The 24,438-nt window shown below is 44.8% G+C and overlaps 1 protein-coding gene and 1 long non-coding RNA gene across 10 annotated transcripts in view; both read left to right on the forward strand.

Annotated features, from left to right (window-relative positions):
• The window catches only part of LOC116446708, a 31,487-nt gene extending 12,401 nt beyond the window's left edge, over positions 1–19,086 (forward strand). For 2 of the 9 annotated variants that reach the window (XR_004241322.1, XR_004241323.1), the window contains exons 3-4: positions 9,016–9,132; positions 15,744–19,086. This is a non-coding gene — a long non-coding RNA (uncharacterized LOC116446708). Of the gene's footprint in view, positions 1–174; positions 264–7,978; positions 9,133–10,224; positions 11,765–15,743 lie in introns of those variants that run through there. The other 7 variants (XR_004241317.1, XR_004241320.1, XR_004241316.1 and 4 more) reach the window with 7 other exon arrangements.
• A 2,100-nt stretch (positions 19,087–21,186) lies between these two features.
• The window catches only part of SP3 (Sp3 transcription factor), a 34,352-nt gene continuing 31,100 nt past the window's right edge, over positions 21,187–24,438 (forward strand). The window contains exons 1-3 of the mRNA XM_032114963.1: positions 21,187–21,474; positions 21,810–21,934; positions 22,114–22,230. Coding sequence (XP_031970854.1) covers positions 21,468–21,474; positions 21,810–21,934; positions 22,114–22,230 — 249 coding nt within the window. The 5' untranslated portion in view covers positions 21,187–21,467. The remainder of the gene's footprint in view (positions 21,475–21,809; positions 21,935–22,113; positions 22,231–24,438) is intronic.

Consider the following 24,438-nt stretch of genomic DNA (forward strand, 5'->3'; position numbering starts at 1 on the left):
CCCGACGGGCTGATTGGCTACCATAGACCCTCTGGCTGTCAGCGCCTGAGCGGTGCCACGGGCTCATTACGGCGCTGCTCCCGCCCCATCCCCGGCGCTGCCGCCGCTGCCAGGTTGGCTCCCTGGTGCCCGCCAAGCGCCGGGACCCAGCGAGCTCTGGAGCCGAGGTGCTGCTCCAAGAGGTGAGGGTAGCTGCCCCGCTCGGCCCCAGCGAGCTCAGGGATGGCTCCCTGAGCCAGTGGGCGACCCTTCTCCTTGCACAGGTAAGCACGGGGCCTTCAGGGTGGTCAGGCAGGGGAGGCTGGAGCGGAGAGGTTTATTCCAGTACCTGCCTCGCCTCCAGCGAGGGTGAAGCTGCAGTACCTGGTGTTGGAAATAGCTGAGGCTCTCAGGCGGGGGACGGGGATTTATATACTGAAACTTGCAACATACAAAACCACAAAAGCAGCTGAAGCCAACCAGCATGTGGACATTTGCTTAATTGAGAAATAAGCACATAGTTGTGGGTCAGTGACTATACAGCTGATTGGCTGAGGCTATTTTATTTTGGAATAATTTACAGTTGTTAAATGGATTTGGAAAAGCCTTAATAGTGGTTATTAAACTATTGACTTAGCCTGACGTGTTCAGTGTAGTAATCCGTGTTTGTGTTTGTGGCTGTGACGAGGCTGCTGGAGCTGGGAAAGGTGCTGGAGCGCTGTCAGCCCAGGCAGGGAGCTGCGGGGCCGTGGCAGCAGGGGCGGGCGGGCAGGGCTCCTCCTGAGCGGACATCAGCAAAGCTCTTCGGATTTTATCTGGGTCAGAAGCAATGCTTTGCTTCCCCATAGTTACAAATTCATTATGTGCATCTCCATCATCATCTATTGAAACTAATTTAATGTCAAAAAACCCTCCTGTACAAAGACTGGCTTTTTTTGCACCTGTGCAGAATCAGACTCGTTTTAAACTCGTCTGTGCAATGAATAACTTCAAGTGCAGCACTTGTCGAGTTTGCCCTTCTGGCCAGCAGTTCAAACCGTTCACATTCATTTATACCACGGTGCAGGATACATTTGCTAGGGACTACAGAGCACATGTTATACGATGCGTGGAAGAAATCCCTCCAAATGAACTAAATGTCTCTCCTACTCATCATATCTCCTGTCCACAGGTGATTTACAGAGCAATTCTTATTTTCTTTTTATTGTTTTCTTTTGTATGATGGTTAAAAAGGCAGTGCATGGATACTTAAAAGACAAATTCCCTTTTTTTGCTTTGTTTAACCCCTAAAATGCGCACAGTACTAAATGCTGGTTTTGCCTGAAACACTGTTCTGTGGTCTGGCAGCTGTGTGTTAGTGTGGAGGCTTTGCTAGGAGGAATGGAGCTCTTAAATATTTTACAAAAAGCTTTTTTTTCCCCAAAATGACAGTTGATGAGCAAACTCCAGTAGACATCATCCAGGAAGAAGGAATGCTAAGCAGTCAGATTAAAAACAAAACCAAAAAGTTTCCCCTCCAGACTTTGACTCTCCCATCTCAGACAATATTATTGTTTCATTAGTTACCCAGTTAGCCAGAATCCCTTCTGGGAGAGACAGGACCTACATTTCAAAAGAAAAACAAACAAATAAACCATCTCGTAAAACCTCTTATATATCCCTGTTAGTTTTCAAAGAAAAATATAATTCAAGACTTCTTTAAAATATGATACAAGGGTGGGGGAGGTCAGAGGCTCTGAGGGCACCTTTGGAGGGCACCTTAGAGGGCTGCTGTCTGCAGCCAATGGCTGCAATGTTTTTAGTAACTCCCCATCCTCTTTTTAGTTCTCCACTTTGGAAACACACCTTCAGTGTGAATATCTCACTAGACTGAAAGGGGATTTTGAGGTTCCAGGGGAGAAGAAAAGCCCCACCTATTCAGCAGCAATTGCAGAAATGGTGTGAGGCCTGTTGCAAGGAGCCCTGGTGTGAGGTGCGACCATCTCTCCAGTTTGGGCAAACCCTCACCTACAGTGGGAAATTCCCCATTGAGGCCCCTTGCCAGCCAGGACTCCTACACCAGCCCGGCTGCCTGGCACACTGGTTGATGTGCCAGCGATTGTGTTATTGCTTTTCCATCCATTTCACAGGCCTACGGTCAGATGAAAAGGCTCCTTTTCTGGCAGCATTCCCAAGTTTTTTTTGTGTGCTTAGCTATGCAAAACCAGGTAACAGCAGTGACAAAGCTGGGCACGTCCCTGTCTGGCCATTGCACTCAAGCATCAGTGTCTTGATATGCCCTGGTGATGCAGGAGTTCACCTGCAATGTGCAGCCAGGTGAGAGCTGGTTTTTTTTAAATAATTATTATAAATTTTTATTTACTAATTATTTTTTAAACATTTCTGGACATACTTTCTTCCTTTTGCCTTTTTAACAATGGTCATTATTATTTCTACTTTAGAAAGACCATGCTTTCATTTCAATTATTTTACTGTTGTTTTCTAGTCTTAGAGTTGAGAGCTATTCCTGTACTATATATGTAGTGAATGAGTACACTCAATGGATATTTATGCAGTATTTCAAAAGAGAGTTGCTGCTTTTCCCACATACTTATCTATCCAATAGGAAAGAACAACATGGGAGTTTTCTATCATGAAATGAAAAGCACACAAAAATCTGGGGGATCCATGTATTTCAGAACTGTGTAATGCCACTGTATTTACCTCCAAGTACTCTGTGAAGTATCCCGTGTGAGGGCGCTAACCTAGATAGTTTACGTAAGACCGTAGAAATTCAATTCCAGAAATGAACGTTCGTATCTCTAGGAACAGCTGGAGAGGCTCAGGTCTACTCATCCTGCTCAGAATGGACACGAGGAATTTGGATTAGATGCAGATGGAGCGGGGATTTCGTTAATGACAGAAAGAGAGGCAAACATGTTGAGACATAAGTGCCTGAATACAAACACAGAATATCTGTGTGCGTATTTCTGACTTTAAACTATGAACACCATAAATATGCTATCATGCAAGAGGAAAAGCATATGTAAACATAACAATATCCCATTACCTCTCCAGCAAAGAAGAATTTTCATCACCCATTCATATCCCATTGAATCAGCACAAAGATTCACTGCTGGCTGTTAATTATCCTCCACAAAGACCTGGCTATTGTGTTCAATTTTAGTAAAGGCACAGTTGTTTTTGTAGTGTACATAGAGAGAATGGTACCTGAGGGAGCAGGGAGGAAAGAAATACGCTTGTGTAGAATTTTAACTAGGAGAGTTCTGTTGCACAGAAGGGATTCATAGGGTGGGATTTTGATACGTGCTTCAGGAAATTAAGCTTTTTCAAGACAAAAAACCTTGCTGTGGCTCTCTGAATATGTGATACCACTCAGTGTTTGAAAGACATCAGCCACTTAAAAATAGCTTGCTGTTACTTAAAAGAATTTCTAAGACTTCTTTGACTGAAGGGTAGACAGGAGGGACTGGTCTGTTTTTCTCTGAAGTCTCTGACCCTCCAGTCACATCAAGGAAGGTGTATGCAAGAGTTCACAAGGCCCATTCATCTCCCTGGGGTTTTTGAGGGGCACTTGGAGGCCGCCAGCCAAAGGCAGGAATCCACTTCCTCCATACCAGCATGGTGGACCTTACTGGGACCTTACACAGGAGCTTTCCTGGCAGGACCCAGTACAATGTCACAGTAGGAGAGCGCCAGCTGGAACCGTGCTTGGGCTGGGTGGGATGCTGGGGTCACCAGGATTCATGGGAATTCAGGAAAAGAAGAGCTGGGAACAGTGGCAAGTTATCCCAGGGAGTCATGTATTTTCTGCACTGAATGGTTGCAAACACTGCAGTCGCTTGGCATTTTAGAGGGTTCAGGAAAGATCCACTGAAGGTGTTATTTTAGAGGGTGAGTTCTGTCCCACGTGCCTTCCACTATCTGAATGTTAGGCAGGAGGAAGCAAAGCCTTGAGACACTTGGGTTGCTGAAGTCACTGCTGTTGGTATGAAGCAGGTAGGTGGCTCTAGGCTCACGTGGAAGGACTAGCCTCGCTCAGAGGCAGCACAGCAGCTGCAATGAAGTCAGCCTCGTTCCCTATTTCTCATTTCTACTCAATGCCTCTCTTCTCCTTGGTTGTGCAAGGATAAATACAGAGCTCACAGAGAGGTTGTTTGTTCCAAGTGTGCAAGTTGAAAGGACAGGAGAAAGCATGTAGCTTTGGGTGGAAATACTGATAAAAATAAGAAAACAAAATAAACAAAGCTGAAGGAAGAGAATTAGAACTTCTCTAAATACCAAGAATAGCTAGGGATGCAGGGAACACAAAGATAATATCGGGTCAGGAAAGTGAAGCAAGAACTTTGGGGTGGGATGTAAGAAACCACAAGACGTGATAGGATGATCACTGTTGGTCACTGAGACACTGGCTGTGGCACAGCCCTGTTGAGGTGCCTGTCCCTGCCATGCTGCTTGGATATGACTCTGGTAGTCCTGCTGCTCCCTGCTTGACTAGACTCCAGCAGAATGGGACAATTTCCTTTGCAGTCCCTAGTGGTTAATCCAGTATAGCAGCTAAGAAATCAGCACCAAAAGGCTGAGTTCGCTTAGGAGATACTTAGATCCTTGCCTTGCATTGCAAAGGAAAGACCTGCATAGGCTACCCCCAGAATCCCACGCTTTGTCTGATTCTAGAAATGAAATAGATTGATTATATCTTCTGCTTATCTGTCAGCACTGTGTTCAGCATTAAATCCTGTCCAGCTTGGAGCAGCTACGTTTCTTTGCACCACTGAAATGGGAAGATTAGTATTGGTTCATGCTCAGAAACTTCCTACTCAGAGCAGCTAGAAACAGATCATTAATGAGGTGTGGTATGTTGTTTCCTTTGCTTCTTTTTAAGTTCTTTGAGACCAAGGTGGGAGATGCCCAGTGGCATATGGCCTACAAGAGCTGTAGAGTGTCTCTCCTATTATGAGACCTGATATTTAAACTTGATGTTTGCTGCTCAAATGATGCCTGTGAGCAAGGAGGATTCCAATACATGTCTACTATTCACAGCTTGGGAAGTGTTGCAAGACCATTTTGTCTGTATGTCTTCTTGTTACCAGAATTATTTTTTGCATTTTGGTATACCCCTGGGTTAGAAGGGAAGACCAGAAATATTTTGGGGATTTTAATAGAGTTACTACAAACTGCGTAGTATCCTAATAGCTGCTTGTAAAGTTCCTGTTTATTTAGGAGAGACTTGTATCATATCTGTATAATTTTTAATGTTTAATATTAAAACATCTTGAGAGGATTTAAAAGATTTTTTTTCCTCCATTGCTTTTTTGTGATGAGTGAGAAAATAGTTTTGATGCCCCTTCTGCCTCTGATTTTCTTGACCCCCAGCTGTTGTCCTGCAGCTGGAACAGATGCACACTGTACCTCCCAACCAGCAGCACGAGGGGAAAATAGCCTTCAGCAAAATTCTGTGGGAGACATGCTGTGCTCCATGTGTAAAGCTGGAGGATCAAAGATATAAACTAGGAGTATGTGGGGTTTTCTTTCAGTTCCTGCAGGGGGGTAAGACTTGCCTTAACTAGATTTACCTTCTAGGAATGCAAAGTCAGTGTGGAAGAATGCTGGGTCTTCTGGCTTCCTCAATGTTTGGACTGCTTCTATCAGCCTTACAATAAAAGGATACCAAAATTAATGTGCAAAATGTTGCAAGAGATATGATCAGCTGGCCAGCATCTAAGGGATGTATTTGTAGTCATGTCCCAGGAGTTCAAGTGTGATCAAGTTCAGGTGCTCAGGTGGAGCAACAGAGCGGGCAGACTGGTGTGCTCTGACCTGAGGAGTGGGGACAGTTTGCTTTGCCTCCTCCACTCCATGTTTTTCCCTTCATTCAACCAAGCAGCCTGACCACCCAGTGCTGCAGCATTTCAGTGCTATTTTGCATCAGATGCACACAACCCAAAGCATGGGCTTTTCTAGTATATCAGTTGCATCTTCTTATTATGACTATCCTAATCTATTTCTAAATGTGCTAATTCCAGTAAGTGGCTGTCATTTTCTTATGGCTCAATTTGTACCATGGTTAAACACTATGCAACAAAGGAAGGGTCCATTTGCTTGTGTAGCCTTCAGTTGTGGCCTGAATACTGTCTTATACAGAGTTAGTCTTTATGCACAAGGTAAAGAAACACCAAGGTAAATATTGACTGAAAGTCTGAAAGCTCTTGGAGATGAGCTGGGATCTCTGAATGTTCAAGGAATTGTGTATCAAAATCCAGAATACCTTATTAGAGTGGTATTTGTGATCTTGCTGTTCACACTTCATGTAGCAGCAGCAGAGGGAAGTCACTCAAGGTCATGGTTTCCTGGTGGATGCTGTGCCTTAATGGGATTCAGGGCAGCACTGTTGGGTGGGAGCAAATGAGTTCAGCTTGGACCACCAGCTTTGGGGGGTTTGGGCCCCCATAGCAAGGCCTCAATCAGCCCAAAACACCCATCAAGGACACACCTGAAGAGAGAGAAGTCTAAGCAGTGCTGGCACACAAGGTAGGTGACTGCAACTTTGGGTTGGTTTGTGCTACATAACAGAGCTCATTTGGGACTTCAGCATGGAAATAAATGTATGTCAACTGCACAGGTGATGGATGGAGTGAGTAATTTCACAAGGTATGTGAGAAAAACACAGAGATGAGATCAGCCACAGGGGAAGTAGACGAGAGGTTGGGTAAAAGTGAAAAATAAACAGAGAGGGAGAGTTATTCCTCCTTTTTTAGATTCATAGAATTATTAGGTTGAGAAAGTTTTTTAAGATCATCAAGTCCAGCCATTGACCCACCGCTGCTGAGTATACCACTAAACCATGTCCCTAAGCATCACATCTATATGGCTTTTAAATCCCTCCAGGGAGGGTGCCCCCACCACTTCTCTGGGCAGCCTATTTCAATGCTTGATAACCCTTTCAGTGAAGAGATTTTCCCTAATGTCCAATCTAAACCTCCCCTGGTGCAACTTCAAGCTGTTTCCTCTTGTTCTATTACTTGTTACTTGGGAGAAGAGGCTGAATCCCACTCAGCTACTCTCTCCTTTCTGGTAGTGCAGAGTCACGAGGTCCTCTTTGAGCCTCCTTTTTTCCAGGCTAAACACTCCCAGATCCCTCAAGCTGCTCCTCATAGGACATACTCTCTAGACCCTTCAGCATCTTCATTGCCTTTTTTTGGACACGCTCCAGCACCTCAATGTCTTTCTTGTAGTGAGGGGCCCAAGACTGAACACAGATTTTGAGATGTGGCCAGTGTCAAGTACAAGGGGACAATCACTGCCCTGGTCCTGTTGGGCACAGTGTTGGGGACTAAAACAACTACCCAGTGTAAGCACTGAATCAGAAACATTTTCTTCTTCTTTGTGTGAAGGAAACTAAAATGTTTTCTGGAGTAAGAACTGCCCCTAAAATGCGAGTCTGCTTCCTGGGATGGAAAAAGGAAGCATATTCAGCAAGAAAGGGGTTAAAAGGTAGTAGGAGGAACTTTATCCTTCTCCTACTCGTCCATTACCTTTTCCTCGGAACTACATTTCCTGATTAAAGGATATGTTACGTAAACCATGCAAATTGTTTTTTTTTTAATATCATGATTGCACTTCAAATGTAAAAACATATGGCTCTCTCTGGGCTTCTATGAGTGAGTGTGTGCCTAAAGCATGTGCTGCTGCCTTGCCCATGGCTTGCAGGGCTGGCATTGCAGGAGCAGCCACAGAGCAACAGGACAGAACAGCCAGGGGCCAAGGGAGCACTGGGTGCCTGGGACTGGAGCCCTGGGAGAGGAGCTGACAATTTTCTGTGTGACAGAGACCAAATGTTGAGACAGACCGTTTTTGTAATGGCCAGATAAGATGGCAGCGGGAGCAGCAACTGTGAAACAGCTGGTGCCTCTTGACAAGAGCATGTTACATCTTTGTTTTGGTTACTTTTAATATCTTCCTGTTATTAACAAGGATCCTGCTGAATGCCCCATCCTAGATGCGGACAGGCTGCTGGGGCGAGGCGTGCCTGCGTGGTCTGTCACACAGCCGGCAGAGTGGGAATGCCTCAGCACCCCTGGGAGCCTGGGTGTATCTCATATGCCAACCAGGGAAAAGTGAAGGGAAGGTCTGTATGGCCACCAGGTCAGCCTGTGGGGGCATTTTGATTTAATCATGTCTCATATATGGCCGGGGGTATTGTATTTTTCAGCTTTGCTTTTTCCAACAGTTTTAGATACCTCATGTGGGGAAAGTAGTATCTTTTAAAGAATACATTCTATATTTGGTAGTGAGTGATTCAAGGCATGAATGTGTCTGAAGGAGAAAGGCTTTTCAAGTAGTATGTTGCTGGTCAAAGGTTTCTCCACAAATTCTGCTGGGCTGTGCCTCTGAGTCGTGCTGCCCTCTCACCAGCCTGAGCCTTGAGGAATCAATTTGGGAACTGCTTGAGACTCTGCATGATATTCTTCGATGGTCTCTTCCTACTCCAAAAAAATACAGGTAAATGTCAGAGAGAATAGGACATTCCTGTTCCTTCCTAACAGCTTAGATGGGTGAGTGGCAAGGCTTGAAAACCATACAGAAATGACTGAGAGAGGAGCACCATCCCACAAGGAAACAGCTACTAATGTTGCAGAGGTGGTGGGCTTGGAAAAATTAGTTTTGGTGTTTTATTAAGTACAGGACAACCTTAAATAAAAAGGTGGAAAACCAGATCTAATTTATCTTCAGCCAGTACCTTGACAGTAGGACTAACTGACAAAATGATGGGAACGGCCTCTATTAACATCCAGGCTGAAAATCTCAAGTTGGCTCTAATGCCATGGGGCTGTAAAGAGGCACTTCATACACGCAAGCATGTGCAAAGTGGTCCAAAGCAGAGAGCATGGTCCAGGCAACAGCAGGATCTGTGGGGGCTTTGCAGGATTTCAGGCTCAGGCTTTGAGGTACCCAAGAGGACACTGAGATGCTGCTGAATTCAGAGCCTCTCTCACCATTAATGCCTCAAGTTGTTCTCCTTCTGCATAACTACAGGTGCATGGTACAGGCAGAACCTGGGCTGGTTGAACTTGGGAGCTGTGTTTGCAGCTGGTCTGCTACATCCAGGAATGCCAAGCGATGCTGTGTGGCAGCACTTTGCAAGCTGTGAAGGTCTGTGGAAAATCTACAAGAGGAAGGAAAAATGTTTTCCAAAGAACAGAACTAGTCAAATTAGATTCTTAGTCAGAAGAGAAGACAAGGAAGAATGTTGAGCCATTCTTCTTTGAGATAGAAAGATGGTGAAATGGAGGATGGACTGGGATTTAAAAAGATGGGAATTTATTTCTTGGTTTTGCTGTGAGACTTCACATGTAACCTCTGGCAAGGCTCTTGATGCTCTTGCACATCTCACCCATGTCTGTGAAATGGGGATAATCTCTTCCACGATCAAAAAAGATTTTATGAGGAGAACATCCTCAATGGTTTGAGTCCTCAAGCAGAGAGGTAGAGTGGTATCAGAGGGAGTTCTCTGATTTCCTTCTATTATGGGCACCGCTGAGTTAGATTAGAAACAAGGCAGGATTTCAAACAGTTTTGGAGTTGAACAGTGTTGGTATCCAACAAAGAGCAAATGTTTTTTATTGATAGATAAGGATATTTTGTTTCTCACAGTGTAAACACAAAAATATTTGTCTTTGTAGATTAGCTGCAGCAATGAAATTACTTTGCGTAGTCACTAGTTGGGAGTTCTCAGACTTGGTTAATATACCCTAAATGGTCTGGCACAGGTTGGAATGGGGAGTTGAATTAAACACAAGATACTGGGTAGGGTGAGGCTTTTTCACTTAGGATACAGCCACTTCTGTTCTCTGTGAAGTCTCTGTTTATAACCCTCGTACTGATGACCACGTAGCAAATGTGGATAAATGGTGGACAACCCAATGAGGAAATGGGAGAAAGGACCATCAGCTCACTGACATGTTGGTTGCCACTCATTTTTGATGAGAGAGTGGCTGCCTCTCTGCCCCGAAACCCTTAACATACTTTAATTCCTATTGATTTCTATTTGATAAAAGTGGTATCTAACTCACAGTTTACTGAAGCCAAAATTTGAGGTCCTTTATTCTGACTTTGACCAATAAGTTTCTTCTCCCCATGGAAAGTTTGGGGGCAGATTACAAAGTTTCACAGATAATTTGTAAACCCCTAAAACTTGTTGTGGGTTTTCAGTTTTGTTCTATTTTTTTTTCCTGTGGCCTTTAGATATCTGCTTCCCAGCCTGCCTCCTCCATTGCCTGAAAATCATGGGAATAAGGAAATGTTTGCTGACTTCCAGATGTGAATTACAACAGAACTGCAAGGGTCTGGGTCCCAGAATCTCAGAAATCAAGTGTGTGTTTAGCTTTGAGTTTCTGCAGAATCCTACTGCTCTGGGGCCTTAACTCTTTAGGGAACAGTAAATAAGAAAAAGGCAGCTCTCTCCCTCTGGACTAGAAATAACTTGCCGATTTAATTGACTTATTTTATTATAGATGTTTATGTTGAATTGTCCTACTATAGAAATGGTGTAATTCATCCAGGAAATAAAATGGCTCCAATGATGAACTTGAGTGTCATGTAAAAAAACAATGAGTACTGCCAACTTTCTAAGGTTTTATAACACTGTTTCCCTTAGGCTGTTAAAATCGGAGTCAACTTGTTAAATATTTACTTATTTAACAAACACGCTTTAACTTCTTCCCTATATCTTTAAGTAATGAATGACAAAGCACAAAAAGAAGGCTACTCACCTAGTTTATTTCAGATTAGAAAAAACAGGGAATGGCAGGTATAACGTACTGAATAGAATGGGTATTTATATTCCCATAAAATTGCAAAAGGTAGCTAGTTTAGATGACTGTAAGAGTTTAGAGTAGTTAAGAGTTTAGAAGACTTTATTGCTCCAAGCCTTGGAGATTCTTATTGCCTTGCTAGGTCATTATTATTCTCGTAGCAACAAAAGCTTAAAAAAAAAGTTCATTAAAAAATCTCAGGATAAGATCACAAACATGTAGCAGCAAGAATAACTATGCTACACACTTACCTTTTGTCACCCTGTGACAAGAATGGGCACCTCTGTTTTTCGGGAGTTAATCTTTTTGGGGAAAAGAGGGGAATAGCAGAATTTGGCTGCTGAATCCTTTAATTATCTTTCCTTCGTGTGGGGTATGAAGGACAGTGAATCAGAGCACTGCTAGATATGGCCACAGGCATCCAAGGCAGCCTAGGTGCACTGATTACTTCAGCACCTACAAGTGAGATTGCTGAGCTGGAGAGACAAGTTTCCTTGTTACACAGTATGAAGAATAGAAAGTTCCTGGACTGTATTTTTAGAGATGTAAGCATGCTTAGCAAAGGAGGGTCTGACGTATACAGTGCAGAAGAGAGAGATAGATGAAAGCTGAGTTACTGTGACTAGAACATAAAATGTCAGGCAGTCATCTAGAGGGGATTGTGAATGTTGGGAGTGCCAGAGCTTGTCACTGGATGTGTTGCTGACAGGTGATGAACACACAACCCTGGGGTGAAGTAAACAAACCTTGTCAAACACTCCCAAGCTATGAAGAGGGAGAAATGTGACTGAGACAAGCACTGTAGTGGCTAAGGGGTATCTTGAAGATTGTGTGTCCATTGATACTGGGCTTGGACCTCTGAGTTTCCTTTTAGGATTTAGGTGCCAGAGGGGTGTGACACTGGCAGGACACTGGCAGGAGTGTCTCTGGCAGAGCAGCAGAGCCGAGGGCCCTACACTGCACTGACAAGGGTGAGCAATGCCAAGAACCCTGACTTAACTTCCTTCAGCTGTGTCTTCTGCACGGTTACCACAGCTGTATTACAGAGCAACCAGGAACATTTAGAGGCTCAAGATGTGTGCCCCTCACCAAACTTTTAAGAATGGTTAGACCCATGGACAGATGGAGAAAGTGGGATGAGAGGCTTTTCACCAGCACTCGTTCCTGCTACCTTAAGATCAAACTCCAGGCTGCCAGGGCATGAATTTTATCTCTGGTCCGCTGTGACCCAGAAGATGCTGTTTTCTCTTTGTCTAGTGTGCTGCATATGTAGATTCTTGTGAGGGTATCCCATGGGGTCTTTAAGAACAAAATCTGGTCCTTTCTTTCATGCTGGGTTTCAGCTCATCAGGTTTGAGAAATCTGGGGGAAAAAAAACCAGTCTTTTTTCCCCCCAAAGTTAAAGGGCAAAAGTGGACTATGCAAAGCTGGATAGCGATGGATTAGAAATCCAGCACGGACCTGTGAGGGGCAGATCTGATGGGGCTTGGTTTCCCTTTGGCAAATCTTGTTTGGATTCTCCTAGGTCTGTACAGCTGGAAGCTCTGACTGCAGCTTTTCCTGTGGGTGGGTATTCATAACATCTTTCCATCTTCACAGCTTTCTTGGTGTTTAATAAGGGTTTAACTCAAACTTTGGTGGGTCCCCTTTTACTTAGCAGCTTGTTCTTACGAAATTTATAGAAATGTAGCATTTTCAGCCTTTTATTGTTCTGTCAGATGTGGTTAAAACTGGCTACTGTTTGTTCTTGTTCCTTCTCTCTTGCACAACATGCAAGTGTGTACCTGCACCTATGTGTGCACACGTGCGTGCGCACACACAGAGATTTATTATACATATGAAGAGATAACGATCTCAACCCCCTTTTAATTTCTGTAGGAATCCAGGCTAGGGAAAAAAGTATTGCAATACTACTTCTTTGGGAGAGGAAAAGGAGAATGAACTAATTCTGGTTTTTATGCAGCAGACAGAATACTCAATTACCACTTTGCTTAAATGTAAGGTGTGTTGCTGAAAATCTGGCACTACTATTAAAAAGTAAAATATATAGTGGGCTCTGTGTCCTGGAATTGCAGTCATGCTTGTGCATGGCATGCACGCTTTGCCTCCGGTGCCAGAGTGGTCCTGCTGAGACTGGAGGAATGCACAGGGAACGCAGGCTTGCCACGGCATCCCATCTCCATTATGTCTTTTGGAGCTCTGCCACAGAAAAGGAGGAATTTTATCCTTCATTTGTAAGTAATTAAGATGATAGTGGAGTTGGAATTTTCCAACTTTGTGAAAACAAACTAATAGCAATGATCCACTTCAATAACTCAAATATTAATTGACACAAGAGAGAGAAACAATACATTAAAAAATAATTAACTTTTGTTAATTAATTTTTAGGAATAGGAAGGACACCTGCAGCACGTGCAGATGTTTGCAAGTGTCATTAGACTGGGAAGGTTGTGCAGTAATTTGGAAATTGAAACAGGTCAAAAGGACCAGGAATGATCTGCAGCATTGTTTGAGAAGTATATGATTACTAGTGAGCTGCAATAAAGGTGATAAAGATGTGCATTTTTTAAGGATGTTTATAGAAGCCAGAGGTTAATTAGCAGTTAAAAAGCATCCACTGGTGTTTTAAGTCAGCACCATGAGTGTGTTAATTATCATTTTCAGCCTCAAATGTGCCTCTTTCAGACTTAAGCTGAAACAGATTGATGATTCTTTAACTGAGGCATTTCTTAGATAAATTTTAATTAGTAACTTCCCCCCTCCCCCTAAACAATTTTCTTCTATGACCAGAACTGGAATTTCGTATCTCACTCGGCTTTCTCTTCCTTGGTATTTGTGATGAAGTTTGAGTATTACCTGTGGTAATGCAGGATGGTAAGAGCTAAGGGGAATGCATCTGTTACCAAGGTCTTGTCCAAATTTTATATTTTGACTTTGCAGAAATGTAGACACAGAAAAATGTGAAATAAACCCTAGACCTTTCCACCTCTTTCAAAGTTAGTGAGTAGAAAGGCACAAACCTAGTTTGTTCTGTGCCTCTTAATGGTTTTGTCTACTCTAATACAATGATGCTGCTAGGAAAGACCACCGAAGTTTTATATGCCACTCTGAACATGCCAGAACTCTCTTCAGAAACTGGGGTTCTTCACAGGGAGAGTAGACCAGGCACCCTGGGGGCATTTAAGCCCCCAAATCAAGATGACACGGGCTGTCTGTAATCCCCTAGCACCAATTAAAACAAAATGCTGAGAATCCCTGAGAGGTCAGGTTATTCCTTGCATCAGACACCTCTCAGGGAAGGTTCTCATGTAATACCATCTCCTGTCCAGCCCTCTTCTGTAGGCTGCTACCCACAACTCCTTTTTCAAAGATCGTGGCAGGGATTTTTTTTTTTCCCCTAAGAAAAAAAACCCTCCCTCACCTGAAGATATGTAAGAATTCAAAACTGTCATACATGTTTCCAAATGACCTTACATTCATTTGATCTCTCACTGTTCAGACCACACTGTGGCCTTCTGGCTGCTGGAGCTGAGACTTGCCAGAGAAAGCACGGGATGTGGTTTGGACTATAGCCCCAGACTTCCTTCTCCTAGAGGGAGCCACGGAGTCTTGCTTGCTTTTGTTTCGGGAATGGGAATTCAGACTGAGATTCATAAAAGCAAGTCACTTCTTCCCTCCAGAAGTATTTCCTTTCAGAATGTGTAACTCCTGCTATTATGTTTTCAATTTTTCAGCAAACATATGTGCATGTATATAATTTGCTAGTCTCTTTCATTTCACTGGCCTACTTTTATATCAGTGCTATTAAAAATAAAATGCCAAATTTTGAGAAAGAATTACACAAGACAAGAAATACACAAGACTTTTTTTTCCATTCGGGTGGCTTTATACTTTTATCTATGTGTCTATTTATTTACTTCCATTCCAATTTTGTGATGGGTTATGGAGGAAGATCCTTAGATGCTGTATTACTGATTCTGCAAGTCATGGTTATGCGGCCTCTTCCTCTGAACAATTTTCCTAACCTTACCTGAAGGATCTACAATTTTTCCCCCAATTATTTCTATAATTATATTTTATCTGTTGTGATGACCTTGAAGGGCAAGAATTAAGCATAAACAAACAGGATAATGATGGGGCCCAAAGGCAGTAACTTTTAGGAAGCTTGAAAAAAAGGACATGTATTTCTCATTTAAGAGCAATGAAATGAAAAAAGGATTAGCCTGCTACATAGTTTTCAGCTATGTACTGATCTGCTTCTTCCTGGTGCCTCTTCCCAAAGGGGCGGGAGAGTAGATGACTTTGTTCCATCTTTGTAAGAAAGAAATACTGTTAATGAAAAAAATTCTTACTTAGATGGACTTTGCTGCCAGTTGAATAAAAACCGCACATATTTTACAAGGAAGATTTAACTAATATACTCTTTATTTCTTTCTTTACACAACTAAAACCAAGATAATGAAATTAATGGGGAAAAAAACCCCTTGTGCAATAACACCAAACTTTGTTCCCTATTGTAGTGATATAGTTTAACACAAGAAAGAAAAACCAGCAGAAATAGTTTTCTCTAACATTATTAAGAACAGAACCTGTTTACCAGTCAAATATTAAATGTCTCCCGAGAATTTGAAAATTTGCAAAGTATACAAAAAATACATCACCTGGGGAGAGTTACAGCTATAACAAACAAGGAAGAATTTCTGACTAAAAAGGAACATGACTTATTTTGTCCCAATTACTCAAAAATATTCATAAATACAATGACTAGGTTGAAAACAATGTTCCAGAGGTCTGTCCTCACATACTGGTGCATGTAGAGCTTGGACAGACTTTCTGTTGCCCCCATTCCTTGAAGATCAGTCATCTGTGTCGGTGAAGAGTCACAGCCTTTAGATTTGTGCCCAGACTGGGTTGTTAGGCTACTTATTTACAGTTTCTTCCTCTTACCAGGCAGCATGTTTCAGACCTCCAGTGAAGTGCATGAAGAGCCTGGAGCTGGCACGTTCCTGCTGTGGCTGCTGTGCTGCCCATGAGTTTGCTAGGCCTGCCTTTATCCCATCAATAGCTTCTACTGAGTGGGAGCAGACCAGTGGAATCAAGTGTTTCCCCTGCTAACAGCTGGACCCAGGTACCACAGATTTCTCTTTGACCTTTCTGTAGTGGAGTTGTTTCAAGCAGAGACCAGTATTTTTAGAATTGCTTCCCCATTTAAAACAGAAAACATGCTCTCCTAAAATCCACTTTCACCACCTATTATTTGTCTTCCATACAGTTACACTTGGACACCATCACACTTATGCAGCAGACTATACAAATGCCTTGATATTTCACATGCTCTCAGGTACCATTTGTGCTCCTCTAAAGGCTTGGAATCCTGGGCTACGGACAAGACACTTTACACAAAACATAGCCAAAAGCAAACTCCTGTGTTGTCCAGCAAGCTTGACACCCTGAATTAATCTACTTGCAGCTGCTGAAGGGAGCCTTACGTCTCCTCCTCTGCTCCCACCCATGGAGCTCTGTTGCTCACAGTGTCTAGTTTGACTCAATATAGCTTGCAATATGGGAAGCAGTATTTTTGCAGGATTTGTTTTCTTATGGCGATGTCCATGAGCTATTAGGTTGGCTCAGCTTCTGGGTAGACCAAACCTACTGCTACAGCCTGCTCCCCCTCTGCAGAATTTGTGTTCTTGTAGCCACTCATGTCAGAATAGGGAGGTGCTTTCTGGAGGATGATGACACAATGCCAGCCAACAGTTTTCTCGAACCACTGCTGGTTTTATACTAGGCAAGGGCTCCTTTCTCTATTTGATGAACTCAAGTCACGCAACTATCTCAACTACTATATGCTGACTCACTAAACCTCACAGGTCAACTTCCTGTCAGTCCTGCCTGTGGCCCTATGGAAAGATGACCCAATATTCTTAAGCAAATGGACCCATACAGGATGTAGAAATTAAGAGTGCAGTGTCTAGGACTGATAGCTACACTCTTGTTCTTGTCTGGTAAGACTTAAACAAATTGTAAATGAAGGCTGAAATTCAGAATGAAGTTGAATTCTACGAAGTTTAAGAAGTCTGATTCAAAACCTTGTAATTATCTTGGGTTTTGTAGTACCATGTAGATGTTTAGCACTTAGAAAACATGGCTTTCCAGATTCTACTAAAATTTTAGACAGATTACTGAAACACAAGAAGGTACCTCAGATTCAAAAAGATATACCTCTCCTGAATGGTTAGGTTTTTTCGTGTTCTAGTTATTTTCTGAGGTATGAGATTTACAGATAGTCCTGCTAGTTGTCCTTCCAGTAAAGGACACGTTTTAAGGTAGATTGTTGAATGGAATCCCTCCTAACTCTTCAATGGCATTTCAGACCTACTCTTTCAAACTAAAGTGACCTGAGCCTGAGTTTTCCTGGCATTACATTCTGTCACAGCAGAATGCATTCCTGTCCGTCTTGTCCCGTTGCATTCTAGGCTTCAGCATAGCAAAACCACCACTCTGCAGAGGAATGGAGTACCACAACTGTGAAAACTGAACTGGACCACATACCAACAATCCTTCAATAATGTGTTCCTTTAAAGAAGTGCAGGGTTACCAATAGAAGGGACCACTAAAGACAGAAATAACATGCCATAGGTCCAAAGTTTCAAAGGACTATAGAGACAGAAAAGCTATTTCCAAGTATAGCAGACACTGCGCGGGATGGGAGTTGTGCTAGACAGTGCACTTCCTTCTGAATTTGTACTGTGTCACACAGAGACTGAGCTCCAAGACTTACACCAGTGAGGTACAAGTTACAATGGACAAATACAGCATTGAGCTTACAACTGAAATACAGGGTAGGTATTAAGTTTTACAGTTCTTTCCAAGTTGGATCTGATTTCATCTGTCAAAACCTTCTCTCAAGTTTCATCAGAAGCTGGTAGACATTGTTTCCTCTCCCACATTATATTGCTACTTACCCCAAAGGCTGCATCTTAGTTTTGAAACTGCTGCGTTTTGGTATCTGGTAGAGGTATTCTTATTATTTATAGAGCAGTATTACTTTCTCTGTATCTACACAGCTCAAATTACAACACACCATTTTCAGCAAATTGATCGAGAATTAATTCATCCCAGGACCTGCAGTTAACCAGGAACAGCCTGGAAGCAGGAGGCAAAGGCTTAAAGAGGCAAGGCTCTTTAAGAGTAAACTGGTCATGGTTAGTTTATTCAGATCACATCTGGGTACAGTACATCTGGTGGGCAATCTCAAGAAAGAGAAAACAATGTCTCCTCCAATTGGGCATAGAGCTCAGGCTCTGGGGATACTGTCACAGTGCTAACTCTGCAAGAAAGACCAGCACCTACAGGAACTCAGGTGTCCAGTTTCGATACCAGCATCTCCCTCATGTATCCAGGATTTTTCTAGTGAGTGTCTTAATGCTACTATATCGATAAGCAGAAAACCCTACAAATAATGTCTTTTTTTTTAAACTTATTTTTCTTCTCATGTGTTCTTAATCTCCACTGGGAAGTGGTAAATAGACACACGTGATTTCTATTACCAGCCAGTTTCTATTTAACAATTCTGAGTCTCTTTACACCTTTTTTTCATAATAGCGGATCTTTTTTTACAACTTTCTTGTAATTTATCTTGAGTTTTTTGTCTACTTTTTAAATAGTCTGTTAATATTCGGGTTTAGTTCTTTATATGAATTTAGTAATACCATAAGAGTGTACCCCTTAATTTTAGATACTTGACTAGAAAAAAGATGGTCCTCCACTAGTGTTAAGCCTAATTACATCTGAGTTTTATTGCACTGAAAAACTTTTATATATAAAATCAATCCCATTACTGGTACTTCAAATCTTTCTGTCTTAAAGCACTGCAGTTATGTCCCAGGCCTGCAATCAGATCCATGTAGGTAAACTACTCTATTGACAACATCCCACTTAAGTCAGACAGCTCTCAACATGCACCCAGCTGTAGAAGAAAGAACAACTTTCATATTTAGATTAAGTCCTAGACAACACAATCTTCCTAAAGCAAAATGCCATTGACAGTATTTGGCAATACCCTGCTAAATAGCAGGTTTTTAACATCATTTTCCCCTTCAAAGCATATGAACAGGAATTATTTCTCTTACACATCAGTCTTTAAAGGAACACCTCAGTTACTGAAAGTCTAAAGTAACCACTAATAGTTCTGGTTCCAGGATGACAGACTCATACGTTTCACTAGCAACTTCTGATATTGCCAAACAAACTGCAAGTTCTATACTAGTTGTAGAAGACTTTTTTTTTTTTTTAATACTACAATGGTCAGGTAATTTTGCATTTTCATTTTTTCCTGAAATGTCCTTATGTATGTATACTGATGCATTTTTAGATGTTGTGTATATTAGCTTTCACTGGCTAAAAATTATTTCTGACACTGTTTAAAAAAACCCTGACTTTTCCAAGTTACTTTTGCTTCTTATTAAAATAAAAAATACAAATTGCAAAAAAACCTTCTTCCTTATGGCTGTGTTATCTATCTTACCAACAACTGATTCTAAAGTAGAGTTACAAGTGACTATGTAAACAAATACAGACATTTAACAAACAGAAGTATTTGGCTGGGGTTTTTTCAACTACCTTGAAAAAATAAATTGTGACAAAAAGCTTTGGGATTAATTTACAACTTACTATTAAGTCACCTGAAGGTACTCTCAACATACCAGCAAAAGTAAATTGGTTAGAAATAAGACTAAACATCACACAGTAAGAACAATCTTCCACTGACAGCAAAATACTTCAATCTTCCTCTATCATAACTTCCAGATATTAAATTCAAATTTCTGAGTGTGTTTTTTCCTGTTCTGTAATAGTGTCCAAGCTAAGCTTGGGCAGTTACTGCAAGGTCATAGTGCTGGGACTGATTAAAAAGCACTGTTTATTCTCCGCTCAGAGAGGCTGTTGAAAATCCTGACCATACTGCTGGGTTTCCAAGTTACTAACTTTGCTATGAGTTTATCTCAGGAGCCTGGAACTTCACATACTCAGCCCACCTGTGGACATATGGACTGTGCTCACTGTATCTCCTAGGTAATCCTCAGTTCTAATTACATTAAAGATTGTAACAGGAAAGTAGGTTTGAGGGTTTTTTGGCCTCATTCAGACTCCTTGGAACACCACACTAAAGGTACCCATGAAAAATTCATCATTCGGGAGAATTTCTAAGCTAAGGGTCAAAACCAGTGCCTCAACCTACACACTCTCCTATGACCCTGCACACGCACTCAAATGGGACGGAAGGCCAAGCCCAAATTCTTCCCCTTTACAGGAACCCTTCACAAGCTACATGGTGTAACAGAGAAACAGGCCCCACTAATAATCATTCCTGTATCATCATATACTTATGTAACAATTTAAACATATTTCCTGCCTTAGTTTAACAATCAGAGAGCTCCCAGTTTCCTTTCTGTTGCATAACATGAGACACAGACCAGCCTGACGTTAAGGGAAATCTTACTAATTCTCCTTAACATGATCAAAATAAAGCCTCCTGGCACAAATGCTCGATCCGTGCCAAGGTTCGGCTGCCCAGCTCAGGGCAGGTACTCCCGCTGGGAAGTCGTGTCACGTTAAGATCTAACTCGCGGCATTATCCTGGACGGGTTTTGCTCTGCATTAGAGACAGCGAAGGTTTTAGGTTCCCCCGCCCGGGTCAGGCAGGTGCGAGCCCGCCACAGCGCTTATGCAACGGCGGCACGGCGGAGCGGCCCCGCTGAGGCGGGCGCTGCTCCCGGGCTGCGGCCGGCGCTGACCCGGACGCCCCGTCCGGCAGGGGGGCGGCCAGCGGCAGTCTCCGGGCAGGGTCCGCCCGGGCGGACCGGCTCCCCTGGGTACGGCGCGCCGACATCTTAGCGCCGGAGGGACAAAACGCGGCGGCGCTGTGTCGGCCGGGCGGTGCTCGGCCGCCGCCTCGGAGCCGCGGCTGTCGCCAGCCGTGAGTGACAACCCCGGCGGGGACACTTCGAAAGATCGCAGCCCTGGCTCGGCGCCCCCCGGGCACAAGAGCGGCGGGGGCGCGGGGGGGGGGGGGCGGGGGGATAGCGCCACCGCCACGCAGCTGTGTCTATGCGCTGACCCCTGCGGGCGGGCGGGCTCGGCGCTGTCAGGGGAGCGCGGCGGCAGGGCCGCCTCCCGGGGCGGCGGGTCCCGGGCCGGCGCGGGCCGCGGGCTCCCGGCGGGTCCCGCTCATTGTTCCCCGCACCAGCCCTGGCAAACAGGAAGCCGCCCCGGCATGGGGCGCCCCCCCCCGCCCCCGGCGGGTGACTGGCAGCCCGGGCGGCCCGTGCGAGCGGCGGCGGCGGCGCGGCGCAGCCAATGAGGGTGCGCGCGCGCGCGGGCGTGGGCGGGAGTTCCGGGCTGGCAGGCGGGCGGGCGGGCGGCGGTGTCGGCCGGGCCCCCTCTCCCGCGGCAAGCCCCACCTTTCGGCTTTCCCGCACCGTCAATCAAAATAGGAAAAAAAACCCGGAGTAGGCTCGGGCCGCCGCCGCCGCTTCAGCCCGCCGTGAGCACAATAAGCATGTCCCCGGCGGCAGCCGCCTAGCCCCAGCCAGCAGGGCCTGTGTGCGAGCCAGCCAGCCAGCCTGCCTGCCTCCCGCCCAGCCAGCCAGCCAGCCGGCCGCTCGCACTCACACCATGACCGGTACGTACGCACCGACCGAGCCGCCCCGGGGGCTCCCCGCTCCTGCTCCGGCCCTGCGCGTCCCCGCTCCGGCCCCGGAGCGTCCGTGTGCGAGCGAGGCGAGAGCGGCACTGAGAGCAGCAGCAGGAGGAGCAGGGGGAGGAGGGAGAAGAGGGGCAGGGGCAGCAGCACGGGGAGGAGGAGGAGGAGGAGGAGGAGGGCTCCGTGCGGGAGGGCGGGGGGAGCGCTGGGGTTAGGGGGGGGGGAGAGGGAGGGAGGAAGGGAGGGAGGGAGAGGGAGGGGGGTGATCGCTCCCGTCAGTGACTCTCCCCTCCCCCTCCCCGCTGTGCCCGCAGCTCCCGAGAAGCCCGTGAAACAAGAGGAAATGGCTGCCTTAGACGTGGACAGCAGCAGCCACAGCGAATATCTCCAGCACGGCAACGGCGCCGCCTCGGCCTCCGCCGGGGCGGCCGCCCCCCAGGTGAGCGCAGGCCCGGCCGGGCCCCTTCCCCCCCCCCCCGGGTGACACGTTGTGAGCGGGTGCGGAGCCGGTGCCGCCGCCGCCGCCGCTTCCTGTGTGCGCGTCTGCGAGGAGCCCGGTCGCTGTCCCGCACTAACCGCCACCCCCCTTCTCTCCCTGAACCCGCCCATTGTGGGTAGGACGCGCAGCCGTCACCGCTCGCTCTGCTGGCGGCCACCTGCAGCAAGATCGGCCCGCCGTCGCCGGAGGAGGATGAGGCCGCCGCCGCCGCCGCTGCCTCTCACTCTGCCGGAGCGGTGAGTGCCCGCCCCGCCGCTCTCGCACGGCCTGCCGGGGGGAGAGACAGCACAGCCAGCCCGCCCGCCCGGGGGGAGGGACGGGACACACGGCACTGCCCGCCCGGGGGGAGGGACGATAGCAGGGCCGACCTGCCAGGAGAGGGGTCCCCGGGCTCCCCTGCCTCTCCAGGAGGAGCCGGGCTCCCGGGAGGAGGAGGGAGCCAAGCTCCCCCCTCCCCCGCCATTGGGAGCGGCGCCTTCATTTACTTTCAAAAACGGGGGGAGGCGGGAAGCCTCCCTCCCCCGACCCTGGCACCGGAACGGCTCGCTCGGCACCCGGCGAGGCTGGGAGGCATCTCACCTCCACCTGAGCGCGCCCCCGGTACCCTCGCCAGGCTGTCAGCCTGGAACCGCGCAGCCAGCCAGGAACACAAAATGAAGGCTGGCTGTGGGGAAGGATGTAGTCAAGTAAAATGGCTGTTTAGAAGCGAGCGCGGTGGTGGAAAGCTGCTTCCTGTATCGACGCTGTTTTTCTAGGGAGAGTTATCATGCGGTTCCTCGTAGCATTTTCTGTCCTTATCTCTCATGCGCCGTCGCCTCTGAAAGGAGCCTTGATGACCTTGGGACCTTGTGTGATGAGATGGATCTTGCAGACTAGAAACATATTCTTGCTGAAGCTAGTTTAACAATTCCCATAACAAAAGCCTAATGAAAACTCATGCTCCTTAATTGGTCTAGCTAAATCTCGTGTTGACATATGCTCATAAAATTCAAAGAGATTATGCATTTCTAAATAAATCATACCTAAGAATATTGGTATATTAAAAGAGAGTTCCAAAATATCTTCTAAAATGACATGATGTAATTTTTTGGCCTTAGCCCTTGGAAAATTACACGTATTACCTCTAATTTTTTTTTTTTTTACAAAAACATCTTTAAAATTAGCAAAAAAACCCCAAACCTTTTTCTTCTTTTAAAGCAAATCTTGTTTTTTAAACTTGCTGTACACAGCAACACCCTTGTGTGGTTTTAGGATTCTGTGAATAGGAAGAAAAACTGCAAAACGTATTGGTGGATGAAGTGGCTGTGGCAAGCTTTCAACAAATGTCAGCGTGTTAGTGATAGAAGTTTCTAAATGCATGCTAAACTTCAAAATACTTTTCATCTGTATGTTACAGCTTACTTTACATGAAGGGAAGCTAAAGCAAAATAGCTGTCTGAGGTCATACAGCAGGTTGTAGACTAATGACAGAGCTTGAAAATGTATTAAGATTCCGACCCCTTTCAAGCATCCTTTCTGCTAAACCTATTTATTTGCTCAAGCAGTATGTTTTTAAAAATCTTTCTAGATGTTGTAAAGTGCCCGATACCTCTAAGATTTGTTTCATAATACCGGATGCATACAGTGCTGAAAAATTTATTTATGAAAAATCAATGATGTTTAAATGATTGCTTGCTTTCCTATATCCACCTCTAAGGTTGTTCTCATTGTACAGCTGGAATTTTGCATCTTGGGGGTGGATTGATTGATTGGGATGAGCAGTAGGTCTGACAGGATACTAGAATGCTGGTGCAGGACAAATGGTTCCCAGCAGTTCAAAATGGGCAAAGCAGTTTTGCTGTGGTGCTTCTTTACTCCTGTTAAATTAATATGTTGTTGTATTTATGTATAAGAGGCTTTTCAGGAGAAAGCAAATGCAATTCAAGAGAAGCCAAAATCTTAGTTAAAACTAAATGACTATAAGCTCACTCACTACTTTCCATACATGCAGATAGGCCCTTCCTACATATCTTCTGTGAGTTAGGTTATAGCATTCTGGTAATTTTTACACTCCTACAACATAACTCTTGAATGATTCAGAATATTTTGGGTGGAAACTAAATATAAATTGAAGGAGATACCTAACAGTAGCTGAACTAGACACTGGAGTTAATTAAGATGACCTTAATAAAGAGAAGGGAGGGACTAAAGGCCCTGAAATACATTCCTTGTGAAAAACAGAAGAACAAAAGAGATTTGGTGCAATAAAGATTCTTTTTTTTTCTGGTCCCTTGTGTTTATCTTATTGGAGGGTGGAAGAAGGAGGAAGAAGCTAAAAAGGCTTAAATTGTAGGTACCTCATAAGTCATATGGAAAATGAAGTCTATATGCATAGACTTAATAATTGTCTTCCTGCAGTTTGTGATGCTCCTCCCTTTCCCAGGAGTATAGATCAATCAGTTTGA

Source organism: Corvus moneduloides, chromosome 7, assembly GCF_009650955.1.
Source record: "Corvus moneduloides isolate bCorMon1 chromosome 7, bCorMon1.pri, whole genome shotgun sequence".
NCBI lineage: Eukaryota > Metazoa > Chordata > Aves > Passeriformes > Corvidae > Corvus > Corvus moneduloides.